The sequence below is a fragment of the Lepisma saccharinum genome, chromosome 1 (assembly GCF_977018435.1).
Source record: "Lepisma saccharinum chromosome 1, izLepSacc3.1, whole genome shotgun sequence".
NCBI classification, from domain to species: Eukaryota; Metazoa; Arthropoda; class Insecta; order Zygentoma; family Lepismatidae; genus Lepisma; species Lepisma saccharinum.
The window spans coordinates 183,822,973-183,837,909 of record NC_139229.1 but is presented as its reverse complement, the minus strand read 5'-3'; the positions used below and the strand labels follow the sequence as shown (position 1 = coordinate 183,837,909).

Genomic DNA, 14,937 nt, shown 5'->3' with positions numbered 1-14,937 from the left:
CCGTATTATGTGAAAATAATAGAATAATTTTAATTTAAAACTATGCTGATTTTACATTCTAAAGCATTATTTATTAACATACCGGTATCTAGATGATGCAAACAACATGTCTGTGAAACGTTACCTATTTTAAATAATGAATTTGCTGATAAATAATGTATTGCACAAGACGTAAGACAGTTAGTTGTAAGAATTTCTGGATCTATCTTCTGCGGACCCTTGTCTTACAATCTGATTTAAAGTTAATCATCTACATATCATCCTCATGATGAGGACCTCATCTATTTATTATAATTAACGATGGACGTCTCTTTCAGCTCCAGTGACTCCACGAGGGACCCCGTGAAGACCTGGTTGGCCGACCTAGGCACCCTGTATGAGCCAGAGTGCATGACCACGCTTCAGAGCAAGTCCCTTGCAGTGGACGTCGGCCATTTTGTAACCATCATGGCTGCTAACACCAAAGACACAGTACGCGCCCTCCAGCAACAGGCTCACGTGATATCAGCCGAATTCGCCAAACTCTGCCAGTAAGTATCCAGGATGGCCGTTCCGTTCACAAGTAGGGGCACTCGATGTATTCCGTAGATCCAGAATGTTATATTGAAACTGGGGTATAGTTCATGGTGTAGTATTATTAAGTAAAGCTGGAATTTTCTGACGGTATGGGGGCATATACCAAGAAGCATGTTGAATGTAATTGTGAATAATAAATTTAATCATGTTAACTGGATATTTTTAATTACTTGAAGAGAATAAAGTTCTAAAGAGGTGGCGAATTCTGTCCTCCTCTCCCCTGGCTAGCAGAGATGGTAAACAATTCAAAGAAAAGTCATAAAATTTGTGCATACTTTTGTAAATAAGTATGCAAATTAGTTCCTTGGAATGTTTAGTAATTTTTAGTAAACCATATTCCAATTATTTTGATGGGCACAGTGGTTCTAGTTCTACTTTAAACTCTAGGTGTATTGTATGACGACAATTCGTTTTTTTTCTTCTTTTCAAATAGTCAATTTTTTCAAAACTAAATCATATCAAACTTTGCCAAACGCCTTTTTAGGTAGTTACAGAAAATGTTATGTGGATAACATTTCTTATTGTATATTCTAGCATTGTACAATATGATATGGACATAAAGGGCCGTGTGAAATGCTGAAACATCTAAAAATATTATACTAACTTGTTTCAGTGTATGTTATAATTGTACTTATTTTTAAAATTGAACTGAACAAGTAAAAATCACACATTAATAAGCACCGATGTCCCAATGCGAATACATTATTTCACTTTTCCGCACTCTTTCCAGGCGAATGGAGTTCCAATTTTTCGAGCAAGTTCCGCCCCTGGTGCAGAGTTTAGTGGGCCACGTGACGGAGTTCCTCCACGACTACCACTCGACGCGGGAAGTGAAGATAACGAAGGAAGAGCGGGAACTTCTCGACGCTTGCGAGAGGCTGAGGGAGACTGTTGCCTCACCGAAGCTTCGAACCGAAGACCTTCCGAGGGATGTGGCCACCTTGGGACACTCCTTCACCCACCTCGTGGACCTTATTCTCAGCAGAGAAATCAAGGTTTGTGTCTGTCTTTATGCTTTTGGGTTTCTTCTCGCTTGTCACTTCGGTGTGAAAACACCCGTGTCGTGTGTCGCTTTGGTTTGAAAGCTGCCGTAGACAAACCGCGCAGGGCAACAGGTTAGAAGACTAAACTCAACGCACTTCAGCTATTGCACCAATATGTTCTTATATCCAGTTACATTCTTCATTCAAAAGTTTCCCACGGTCAAACATTACGGTATGCAGACGGCAAACTTTATTATTATTATTTTAGATTTTTTTATGTCACCAGGGCGAAATATACGTAATAGTTAAGAGATAATGAAACGTTCATGCGAGGTACTTACAACTTTAGCAGAAAAAAAATCTGCTTTTTTGGTCACTCCAGATCGTACCAAATAGTCGAATTTGAGTATTTTTACTCATCGACGATACGTATATAGGAATGTGACTGATTAACCGTTGTTACTGATTTACTATTTCCAGTATAAGGGGAAAAAATGAATTGTTCTGTTTAACGAAACAAGTTTGGTTTGATAATCACAAAAGATTGGTAATTTTACCAAGATTTTTGGTAATTCTAAACGAATGTTCACGATTGCTAAAAGAATTTGGGGCTGGTGAACAATCATTTGTTTATCTCTTATTTAAAGAAATATTTGATTGCCAGAAAATATTTTGATCAAAGGGTTCCGCGTTCGATATTCGGTGGAGGCACATAGTGGTTCGGATCCCACTTTAAACTGTAGGCCCAGACCCGATTAGCCTAAATGTGCATAAAGTGGACTTAAAACACCAAATCAACCAACCAACCAACCAGAAACGATTTATTGGTTGTTTGTTCCCTGTGACACTTCTGCTGTGCAGTAGTGCCAACCTCAAAATAAATTTAGGAGGGAGGAGGCAAGATTGTGATAAACAATATTTTGCATACAATGTCTGCCCTTCGTGCGGCATTTAGGGGGGCTGAAAAGTGCCTTGCCCTCCACCCGCATGCGGCGCTTACGCTTTTGTGTATCCAAATTCATGTAAATTATACTCGAGGTGTCGAGACCACTTAAAAAACGCCGTGTTGCCAGCAAAACACCATCAATCTCTAAACAGTTTTGCAACCTTTCGACGCCCACAGCCAAACATACGATTACGACATAATCTTGTTAACAGAATCAGTCGACCTGTCTGTAGGAAGTTTTCGGTAGGAAGTTTCCAGTGTACTGCTTAGTTAAGTTGCTAGTAAGGCGCTTACGTAGGAGACCGTGTTCATTCCTGAGAGATCATGGTTTGTCGCTTTCGCAACATACGTAACCGACCAGACAAGCTTTGAGCACGTTCAGCTTTGAGCACGTTCAAGGGGAACGCTCTGGTTGACATGACCGGCTAATGGAGCGATCCTCGGGCCGTTGGTGTCATGGCTACAAGGACAATCTTCGGGTTGTTCCTCTCTCGAAGTTTCTGCCCGGTCAAAGTTGAGTGTTTGCCACCATGACTAGCACCGCGGCTGAATTCATAGCATGTGGCAACTTGCAAAGAATTTCTTGTTTTGATGACCCCACGTTGGACACGAAGGTGCGTAGGAGGTCTGGTAAACGTGAGCGCCATTTCTTTTGCCAAGGTTTCCACAGTGCACGACTGTTAAGTTTCTAAACCTTTTCCCCAGTCTACGGAACGTTGCAAAATGGCTTCCTTAATAAGATAGGTACGGATAATGTTGATTGTAACAACGACGGTTTGAAATGTAGCCTGTATTTAAGCGGGCTAACTTCCTACTTTGAGTCGTGATCTATTTTTTGCAACCCGGCTAGTGTTGCCCACGGGACGAGACGGGACAGGCTTTTAAAAATTCGAGACGAGACAGCATTTCCACGAGACGAGACAGGCCAAAGTCTCGTCTCGTGGGCAGCACTAAATCCGGCCTTCCGTAAAAGTGGTGAGGTGGTATGATCATCGTGATGTCAAGGAATCGAAACTCTTAAGTAGATGGAATAGAATTACAATGTACGATTCAATGGAAAAAAAATGCCTCATGGTTGTACAGATCTGTACATATCAATTCCTTAACATAATACATTCTTGGACGCGAGATCTGAAATTTCCCCAGGTTCAATTGTGATTTATTACACAATTTCTAAACCACTTTTGAACTTGGCAGGATATATATATATATATATATTTGTATTTTTTTTTCTTGTTATTTTACTTCCGTTCCATCACTTTTGGCTAATCGTGACTATGAGAGATGATCAGATGAAATTGATGAAGGGGACACTCGAAAAGACCACGAATGCCCAGGCCGGGATTCGAACCAGGGAAGGGAACCTCAGTGGCGAGTTCGAAAATCGACCACTAAATGCCCTCGGTCACCGAACCGGCAACGTGACGGAATTAAAATCCAAAACTTTGTAATAAATCTGGGATTAATATAAAAGTAATGGGCGATTTTTTTCAAATTTTCCTCTCCATTCGAAAAACTTCTGGGATATTTCAAAATATGAAACATTACATCAGCTTAGAATTCCTTCTAGAGCATTGACGTGAAATTTCGTGCAGTTTTCTTTCACTGTTGTCTAGATATTATCAATAGTTTTGTGATTACATAAGTCTATTAAACTATTGATAATATCTAAACAACAATGAAAGAAAAGTATATGAAAATTCACGTCAATGCTCTAGAAGGAATTCTAAGCTGATGTAATGTTTCATATTTTGAAATATCCAAGAAGTTTTTCGAATGGAGAGGAAAATTTGAAAAAATTCGCCCATTCACATGCCAAAGGTCCAGCCGAGCCTTTCTATCCCAAACGAGTTCGATACCGGTCTGGGCATTTTTCTTCTGAGAGTCGCTGAACCAATTTTATCTTAACAATTGCACTCATCTTCGTCGTCTCGAATAGCGAAGAGAGGAAAAATAGCGACGTAAAATAACAATGCAAATACAATAAAATAGTAAATGGCGACAACTTTCCCCAAATAACGTATTGAGAGATAAAAATTAAGCTCATATATCCCCCAAAGGAAGAACGGCATCAATCCTGAACTGATTTTAATATGATTACCACTTTATCTGTAAGATTAACGTATTTTGCAAAATATTGGTTTCTTTGATGGCTAAGCTACTTAGTGCTATCGACAATACTCATATCAATTATATTGTACATTACACACTACACTCACAGATAAACTTATAACGTATCATTTGTTGACCTGTGGGAAATGTCAAGCGTGTTGCTTTCGCCATGACACTGAGCCAAAAAGTGCGAGTGGCGCCTCTCTTCGGTCGATTGCAGAACTTCTTGTATACAGTAAATTATAGCGCAGAAGGTTTGAGTTCCATATCTGCATATAATGCGTTTATCTGTGCTACACTACCACACACTAATCAATACGCTCCAGGGCCGGAGTGTGATCTTTCAAACAGTGTATGTCTAGCATGGTGAATTCCCCTTCATCCTCCCTTCAAATATGTAGTATGTGCATTACTATATGTTAAGAAAACATAGTGGATGCTTAGTAGTGCTAGCAAATATTTTATATGTAAAAGATATCTTGTTAAAGATATGCATAGATACTGACTGTGGCTTATTTTTCAGGTGTTGGTGGCCGTTTTGGAGGAACCAACTTCAGACATGGCTCTGCGCTCAGCGCTGTCCAGCCTTGCCGCCCTCGGCCTAGAAGGTTCTCACCTGAGTCGCTTGGTGGCTCATTGCGGCGGAATACGAGCCTTACTCTCCATATGCCTCGAGTCCAGATCCAGCGCCATTCGAATAGCAGCTCTTCGGGCGCTCGCAACGGTTTGCTGTGTTGTAGATGGCATCAGGGAGTTGGAAAAGGTATGAAGATAACATTGTGCAATTTTGATTGACACCAAAGTGTTTGACAGGGCTCTATTTATCTGGAGGGATTTGTCATCCTTCCCTCCTATATATTTTATCCTGAGTTACAGAGAGTTTCTCCAGAGGTAGAGTTTGAGAGGAGAGAGAATGTGTGTGAGAATGTCCACCTAAGATTCACATTTATGAGTTCGCAAATCCTAAATGGATTCCTCCAATAATGTAGATATCTTGGACACAGCCTGTAGGAAAACATTGTTTCCGCTGAGAATATTTAAAATTCTCCCTCTCCCCAATCTTCCTACATTTATGTTCCTCCAAAAAAGTAGTTATAGTAAACTGATTATAATGGTATAGTGTCCTTTTGTAAAATATTTGACTCCTCTCTGTGATGCAATTTGCACAGCAACCTTAAGTTAATAAATGTAGTATATGATATATAAAATCTGCATCAGAAAAGATTATTTAACGTGAAATCTTCAGAAGGTAAATATTTCAAGTTTTTTCAGTTTAACTTGCTCAGAGTTTTAACTCCTTGATTAACTTATTTTTAGGCTGGTGGTGTGGAGATCATTGGAGACATTTTGTCAGAAGAAAGCAACCCAGAAGAGGAGACATCAGAAGCTGCAGCTGTCCTGGCTCAGATAACTGCTCCTTGGATAGATGACAACCACCATGTGGAAGGGCTCTCTCAACATATGCAGACTCTGGTGACATCACTCACACGTAAGTGGTGTAGTTGTATTCCTCCTCTTACTTTATTAATGTAAACAAAGGTCATAGTCTCTTCTTTATCTCAATTCATGATCCATATTTGATTCAATGGTTTCTTAATGGAAATGAATAACATAAAATACTCATGTACAAGTTGGTGGTAATGTTTTGGCTACACAGTGCTTTGATTCATCCCATTTACCTAATATTGGTGGGAAAGCAATGTAAAATAACAAAAGACAAACACATACTACTGAGTGAACTATATAGTTTACACAACAACATTTGATAGTGTAAAACTCTCTCTGCCTGGGCTGAAAAGTGTCATGTGGTTGTGCTTGCAGCCCTGACTTTGAAGCTACGTCTTAACAAAAAAGAAACTTCATTATGCTTAGTTGCATGGGAGACCAAAAAAGGGTTCTGGTGTGTGAAAAAGTATAATTATTAGTATTAGTATGAATATTATTATTGCTGCTCTTCAATACACTTACCAGACCAGGTTACGGATTGGGTATCCAAAGTTTATCAGCTGCCTTTGAGTTGGCTAATATTTCCAAAACTACCGTTGTTGGCAGTATTTCTAGCCATAAACAAGCATAGATTGACAAACATGACAACATGACAGGATTGGATTCATCTCAGATGAATCAATATCAAAGTTCCCACTGAATTGAAAATCATTTTATGTGTGCTTATTGTTTAATGTTTATTATTATTATTTACAGGTCTAGCAAGTGGCACATCATCTTGTGAGACACTTTTGCTCGCCTCAGCAGCCCTGGCAAACATCACATTCATGGAGCCTCAGGCTGTATGGACTTTACTGGATTGTGGAACAGTTGGAAAACTTTTGAGGGCTGTCCGCCGGTGTGGTCCCAAAATTTCCGTCTTCCTACAAGACCAGGTGGCTACACTGCTTGCAAACATGGCTGCGAGTCCTGAAAGCAGAACTCATCTTGCAGACCAGAGAGCCGTTGTGAGTCTTCTCTGCTTCCTGCAAATTAGGCCTTCACCTCTGCAACGGTCTGCAGAGATTTCAGCAACGGAGAGGGTGCAGCAAAAGTCTGCCATTGCACTTTCTCGGTAAGAGTTCTACATTATTTTATAAATTACATATTTGATTGGTTCACGTTCATAACAGATATTCATTATACTTGAAAGCTAGAAAAAATCTCAATAACACTATGCTAAATCATTTTTAAACTGTTCTTCTATAAAATGTACATATTAGATTTTTGAATGTTGTTATTTCTAGGTGTGCTCATTATGCTTCTCCCCAGTTGCAGAATGCAGCTCCCCCACCCCACCCCCATCTCGCAATAAATCTTGGAACATATCCTACCCTCATGATGTAAAGTTTTCAGAAAACAGATAATATCTATAAATCTTTGAAGATAAACAAAATCTTTGCAAGTTCACTGCAATTGCAATTAATAATAATAAATATCACTATCAATACTAATTTTTTTTTTTTTTTAAGGACCCATTGCAGATAACTTTAATTTCCTCTTTCTTTCATTATTAAAGTTTTCCCCAAAAGTACTGAATATGCAACGTGCGTTTAAAATCACTCTGTTGCCACCTGATACTACCATAGCTTCTAATCTAAATCATCCTTTGCAAGTTTGATACCTTCTATTGCAGTGTGTGTTTGTAGTGTATTCCAAAGTGATGTGCGGTGATGCCGACACTTGGGATAGCATTCAATGGCGTGCCCAATGAGGGTTGGTGGCAGTGGCGTCTCCTGACCCTGAACTCAAGGCGTTGTCAAAGAAGGAATGTTAACCCCTCCCCCTCTCATTTCTGTGACCTAATATTACTTATTTTCTACGAACATTTTTGGTGTAAATTTAGAAATATTTAGAAAAACATTAAATTACATAAATTATTTAAAATGAAGTAAATACTTCATTTAAAATATTAATATTTTTGAAGGGTAAGGACAAGCAAGGACTGTTTAAACGAGAAAATTAATGTTCAATACTTCGCCATACAATTAATTTTTAAAGCAGCAGTTTGCAACCAGAGGGGTTCGTGGAACTCGCATCACCCCTACAAAAAACACCCTGGACATAAGAATGACCCGTTCATTGAAAAATCGCTAAACTGCACATTCCCGGTTTTTCCCCTTACCCTTCATTTATCCTTCCAAAAAGTAAATTTTGAAAAATCAACTTACAGTTACTTGAATTCCAGCTCTATTCTTCTATCTTTAAAGAGAAAATTTGGATTTATCCCCTTCTCTCAGCTTATAAAGTAATTCTTTCTCGATGGAGATAATTCAACTGACCACTCATTACAGAAGATCCATTGTATGTCTGAGCAATTAATTTATCCCCACACTTATATTTATCCATTATTTCAGTCACGTGACTAAAAAGAGCTCCTGCAGTTTTATCGGCGCTCATGTCATGAAACCCAAGAAATCTTTCAATGACTTTTTTCTGTGAGTCCGAAAAAAACGTAACATCGTTGACACCTGAGGTTTATTGCTAATGTCTGATGTTTCATCGACAATGATAGCCACAAAGTCTGTGTTTTGAATTTCATTGTAGATTTCATCTCTCAGAACATCGAAACTGAATTTATTAAATAATTTTGAATACCTGCCGAAGTACCGCGAAAAACTGTAGAATTTAATAAATGTTCTTTTAATGAGGGATCAAACTCGACACTTGGAATAAGGAATTCCATGTAATTGCCCTTATTTAGAGATGCTGCATTTTCCTCATGGCCTCGGAATGGCAGTTCTTGCTTTGTTAAATAGTAGACGGCGTTAATCAACCTCTTTAATATTTCCCTGTTCTTTTTTGCTTTTTCATTGTGTAGCTCTGTTTCAGATTTGCGTTGAGTATCCAAAAGACCGTCAATTCTAGTAGGGGTGGCAACAAAACTACTAAATTTAAAGAAACTAGAAAGATGCAATTCAGACTCACTGTGTTTCTTCACTGCAGTATTGAGATTATTCAAATCCGCATACCCTTGATAATTCCATACACCTTTTTTAGTCGAAAGTCGGGACGGGATATTTTTTAAATCCCGACATTCGGGACGGGAAATGTTCGAAATTTTCCGAAGCTCTTGAAAAATCGAATTCTACACGTCATTTTCAACTTAAGTGATTGTTATTGCATTTCTGATACAAAAACTAAGAATTTCCGATAAGTTCCAGACATTTGCAATGCTGAAAACATCGAGAATTAACAACTTTTTACAATGACCATTCGGTATTTCCCGACTGCTCAGGATCCTGAAAAAGTCTGGAAGTCATTTCCCGAAGTCGGGATCGGGACAGGAAATTTTTTTCCCAATCCCGGTGCCGACTTTTCGGGATCCCGCACTCCCCTAAGAATAATAAACATGTTCAACAGTAAAATTTATTCACCACATCACACCCGCAAAGCCAGTCTGAAATTTCATAGAGTTCTTTTCGAAAATGTCTCTCAAAACCTTTTCCAGCACCACTTTTTCCTTTAACATATGTTGACATCGTGAGATTCGGACATGGTCGACCATTGTCAATCACTTGTTTCTTCTCTGAATACGAAAGCGAAGAAAAGGAATCATTTAAATAGTTTTGCACAACACTTCCACTATTCTCCATCTTAAAATAATCACATCACTTCACACCACACGTTTAAAAAATAATGCACAACAATCACGAGCAAAACAACGCGGAACGCGGGGTGAATGAAAGCCAAACCGTTGGGAACAAATACAACGCCTTGAGAAGCTAACCATGGTGGTGGGTGGCAGGATGCGCATGCGCGGTCATCCTATGTTTCGGCAGTGGTAAGACGTTGTATTTCCTATCCAACGTCCTGGCAGTCTGGGACCTATCTGCCTGCGTGACAACCAATGCACGCTGCGCCGTGTTCGTAAACTACCAGGCGCTCGAAACTGACAATTAAAGAAAAACGCTCAAAATCGTAATTTATAAAAGTACAGATACTTTCTTCTTTATTTCATTTTCCTTTGGCCGTTGACACACGACTTACACACCCAGAGAAATCGCCACTGGTTGGTGGGGGTCATAACCCCCCAATTAGGACAAGTATTGCTAAAGAAGGAAAAAATGTCAAAATGAGGAATGTCTACTAAAATAAAGTACACATAACCCCCTCAAACCTCTTTCGAAAATCTTGATAATATAAGTACTGCAGATATTTTTTCCCTGAGTGCTTTAGAGGATTTACAAAGGAATCGAGGTGGAACCAATTCCCTATCTGTTCCAATAGGAAATTGGAGATAGACTGGGGTACTTGAAACCACGACCATTCAACTATTTTGCAGGGGGCGTGGGAGGTAGAGGCAGAAATCTTCTCTTTCCCTTCTGGCGGCTGTTTCTACATTTTACTGATGAGGTGGAGGAAAAACCAGCTTTGCTCGCTGATCGCACTGAGGGGCGAGAAGTGCGTGAAAAAAAAGTATTGCATATGAACTGTGGCTTCAACAAGACAATAAATATTGTGATTTGAAAGTAATTAGAGATGTGAGATTGATTGATCTATCTCTGCACATCACTGATTGTTTGTTATAATTCTGTAAATCATTCAAATTTCATGGTCTTTTGTAAAAGTGGAAATAAAAGGAAATACAATCACACTTTCATCAATAATTATATATTCCTTCATGTTTTGGGAATTGAACAACACAATAGTGTAACAATTACACAGAAACAAATTACTAGTTTTTCCTGTCCAACTTACCTGTAGCGTAGAGCTTTGTATAATTTCCGTTCTGCCTGTAGCAGAACCCCATTGAAGTTAATTGAACCTTTAGAAGCAAGTTACATGGAAGAAGTCAGTAATTTGCTTCTGTTTATGTATGTAGCTATTCTTTGTCAAATGTAAGAAGAAGTATTTTATTACAAAAACAGTTATGTAAATGTTTATATGTTAGGGAATGCACTGCAACACTTTGTGAGTTTTGGCCAGCACAACATTAATGTGTCATTGTTTTCTTTCACATGCTTGGCTCTAATTTTTAACTTTCATTCTCCATAAATCATCTTCTATTTTCTGCTTTCCAATTCTTTGTTTGCCTTCCCTTAATGTAGATGCAAATGGTTTCCATTTTGTTATTCCTTTGACAGTTTGAGCTTCTCCATCCTTTCGATACGGCCAATCCAGTCTGTCTTTGAGATTTTCCATGCAACAGTCTACAAATATACTGCTGGACAAAAAAAACCGGACACCTTAATATTTGACATCTGATTTGCAATGTATTACAGAATGTTTGGCAGATCATGTAGTACGTACCATATGCACTATTCATAGATCCGGACTTTGTTTATGCATTTGTACTTAATTCCGTTTCTGCAACATTTAGTTAGCCTTCGAATCAGAATTTATGCGTTATCACAAAAAATGCAAGTGTCCGGTTTATTTTGTCCAGCAGTATAGATGATACACCATGTAGTAAAAAATATTCTGTAGAATGTGAAGTGAATATAGAAATATTAGATTTTTTTGTTTAGGGTTAAAATAACAAATATTTGTGTTATTCTTTCAGATTGTGTAGTGAGCCAAGTGTAGCCAAGCAGGTAGTGGAACTTCGGGGAGTGGAGAGATTGGTGAAATTGTGCAAAGAAGACAGGGAGAGGAACCACAGTGATGGAGTCCTTGTTGCATGTTTGGTGAGTATTATATTATATATAAAGGCACAAACAATGTAATCTTCAATTTAAATTGTTATTCTTGAATATTTCACTAAAAATTATTTGGTAATTGCCTTCAAAATATATACCTAACTTATAGAATTGTGTATTTAGAATGACCAATTTCACCACCTTTGTTTCCATCATCTGTATCACACTGAAAAGTAACACGTGTCTAATCGTGTTTCTACTTCCATTTCTAAAAAATAGTACAGAATATGTATATCATTTCAAATGTGTTCCTTTTCATACTTAAATGCATTAAGATAAGTTCAATATCTTGCTTTCTAACTTATCATCTTCATTTCAAAGGCTGCATTGCGGAAAATATCGTCAGCTTGTGGAACCAAAGTGATTGAAGATTTGGAAGCTCTAGAACTGGTGGAGCCTCGACTGCTGGACTCATTTCTCATTTACTCCTCAAGGCAGGAGAGCTATGTATAGACGTTCACAAGGATGAAAACACATTAAATTACATGGCATTTGTCTTGTCACAAGGAATGTGACAATTGATTTAATGCTAAGTGTTGATGTGAAAGTGGCAGTGATGCATGTAGGGGAAATTTTCATTCAAAATTCTTTTAGGTAAACTTGTGATAAATATGTTGTGGGTGTTCACTGATTTTTGCAAGGAAGAAAACTCTAATATATATACCGAAAAAAGTTCATTCAAAACTAATTCCACATCCTTAAAATGCAATTATATTTGTTACCAAACATAGAATCCTTGATGCTGCACTCTTTCTTATTTGTGCCATGATGCTGCAGACAGTCCTTACAGTATATACACATCTTTTTTAGATAGATTGTAGCAGGCGTACATTTTGATGGGGAAGATAATGTTTACACATATAAAATGTTGTTTATGCCAGCCTTGCTCCCCCCCCCAATATATTTGAAGTTGGTGCCTTTGCACTGGGGTTAACATAAAAAAATGTAAACTTACAAAACTTTGCCATGGCTACCACACCAGACATTTTGACCATGCTTCTGCTGATTATTGCAAGTACTTCAGCAATAGTTTTATAGTTTACGTTGTGTGATCTCTCACATAAAAGTCTTATTTTAGAATTTTGAAAACTCAGATTCGTTTATTCTTTGGATTTAGAATATGATTGAAATTCTTTGGATATAGAATGTGTAAATATAAGATTCCGGCATTTTAAGCTCTTTTTTTTTGTTTAGTTATTCATAGTTATTCAGCCAGAATGCAATTAACTGGGCTTTATTCCCATTACCTGCTATCAAAATTAAAAGCTTCCAGGTTGTTTTTTTTTCTAATTTGAAATGTACACTGTCAATTTCCAGCAAATCCCTGCTCTCCCTTTTCTGATGCCTATGACTGTGTCAAACCTGACCTAAACCAACAAACCAGTCTGCGTAATATAACAGTTACAATTACACAGCTTTACCAAAATCTTTCGGGCACAATAGCTAGAAAACAATGACCATTACAAAGAAAATTCTCTCTGGCAGGTACTGGCCCTTAAAGGACTATTGTACCATAAAGTTGTTATTTTTTTTATTTAGTTTTCAAAAATTTATATATTTTACGAATAAACCTAGGGAGAGTATTTACAATGTAATGTAATGTTCATTGTTTCAGATGTAATAACCTAGTATATTTTTCTTGCAACTTGTGTTAACTTTAACTTAACAAATTTAATAAAGCAATTACCCACAATACAAGGTGACGACCATATTGTACCTATCAATTTGCAACTGTAAGCTTATTGTAAGACAAACTGCTCTCTATTTAGATAACAAGAATACAGTAGAAAGTTTAGAATGACAATACATAATAAATATTTCATTTTGTATGTATTATTTATCAATCTTTTCATACAAAGATAATGGGGAATTCCTACAATTCCAAGTTCGCAAATGCAAACTTTGGATATATGTGGATATACTACATGCCATACTGCTATTCGAAGCACCTTTTAAAATATCAATCATGCTTGCACATATTTTTAAAATTTCATTGTTTCCATGAGAAAGAAATGTACACTGACAAATGTTGTGAAAAAAATAACGTTTTTAGAGTTATACATCACCCATCAACTTTTGTTTGTATATATTTGTAGTTTGTATATTACAGAATGTGTTCATTAGAGATTTTCCTTATGTTTGTAAGTTTATATACCTTCTTGTATTTCCTGTGCTCTTTTTATTATAAAAAATATTTCTTAATATATATTTTAGTTTAAAAATTGAATAAAAACCAGAAGAATGTTTCTATATAAATTTCAGTTACAACATGAATTGTATTGAGTATATTGTACATCAGCATTTTAAAGAAAGGTTTGTTTGTTTAAAAACGAATGTTTGTAAGTTTCTGTAACAATAAAATACATCTCTCATTCCTTACCATAAAACATTTTTATGTGTATTCAGTTTTCTTTTCATGCTTAAAAAAACCATTTACATGCAGATTTTTGTATTGTATTTATTTGATGAACTTTGTCATTACAATGACTAATGTATTTTTCTAGTCTGAAATAAATTTTGTATAGAGAAATTTATCTGAGCAATTTGTGACACCATTGACATTATCAGACTGTCTTCCATGGTGGAGTGGTCAGAGAGGTCCTAGGTTTGAATTCTGGTTAAGCATGATGTTTTACTGTTCGTTCCATAACCCATTTAACTCATGGGCGTGCGTATACCCTCTGATTAGGCGGGGGGGGGGGGGGGCAAAAACTTGATGAAAGTTTAATCGGGAAATAAGAACCTCATTCCGTCTCACTGTTTTACTGTATGGGTACGGAAAAGTGTGTGTCTGGACCCACCAAAAAATCACCTTAGTCTTAGTGTAATTTAGGTGTAATATAGAGGCAGCATAACTGACGAATAGGCATGTGAGAGTGTTTACTAGAATTTTGCTAGAGAATGAAGCAGTGTAGTATAATTACGTAGGTAATAACGTACACCCCTCCCAATAGTTGCTTGGAACGTTCATCGGCTTGAAACTACTTCATTTTCTTTAAGAGCATAACATCGTTTAATAACGGTGATAACATTCACCTGCACTAAATTTCTAGATGAAGTATTAGGGGTATGGATGTTCAGAAGGGAGGGGGCAAGGTGGGCCATATTCCCCCATGAAAATGAATGTCAACCTAAAAGTACATATTTCACACATATAATTTGATTTGTCACAGTAATTTACGAGAGGGCAACA

General features: G+C 37.4%; 1 protein-coding gene across 1 annotated transcript in view; it reads left to right on the top strand.

Annotated features, from left to right (window-relative positions):
* insc (spindle orientation adaptor protein inscuteable) overlaps nucleotides 1–13,774 on the top strand; it is a 111,845-nt gene extending 98,071 nt beyond the window's left edge. The window contains exons 3-9 of the mRNA XM_083144082.1: nucleotides 318–530; nucleotides 1,307–1,571; nucleotides 5,141–5,380; nucleotides 5,935–6,106; nucleotides 6,820–7,177; nucleotides 11,609–11,732; nucleotides 12,066–13,774. Coding sequence (XP_083000208.1) covers nucleotides 318–530; nucleotides 1,307–1,571; nucleotides 5,141–5,380; nucleotides 5,935–6,106; nucleotides 6,820–7,177; nucleotides 11,609–11,732; nucleotides 12,066–12,197 — 1,504 coding nt within the window. The 3' untranslated portion in view covers nucleotides 12,198–13,774. The remainder of the gene's footprint in view (nucleotides 1–317; nucleotides 531–1,306; nucleotides 1,572–5,140; nucleotides 5,381–5,934; nucleotides 6,107–6,819; nucleotides 7,178–11,608; nucleotides 11,733–12,065) is intronic.
* The last annotated feature ends 1,163 nt before the right edge of the window (nucleotides 13,775–14,937 follow it).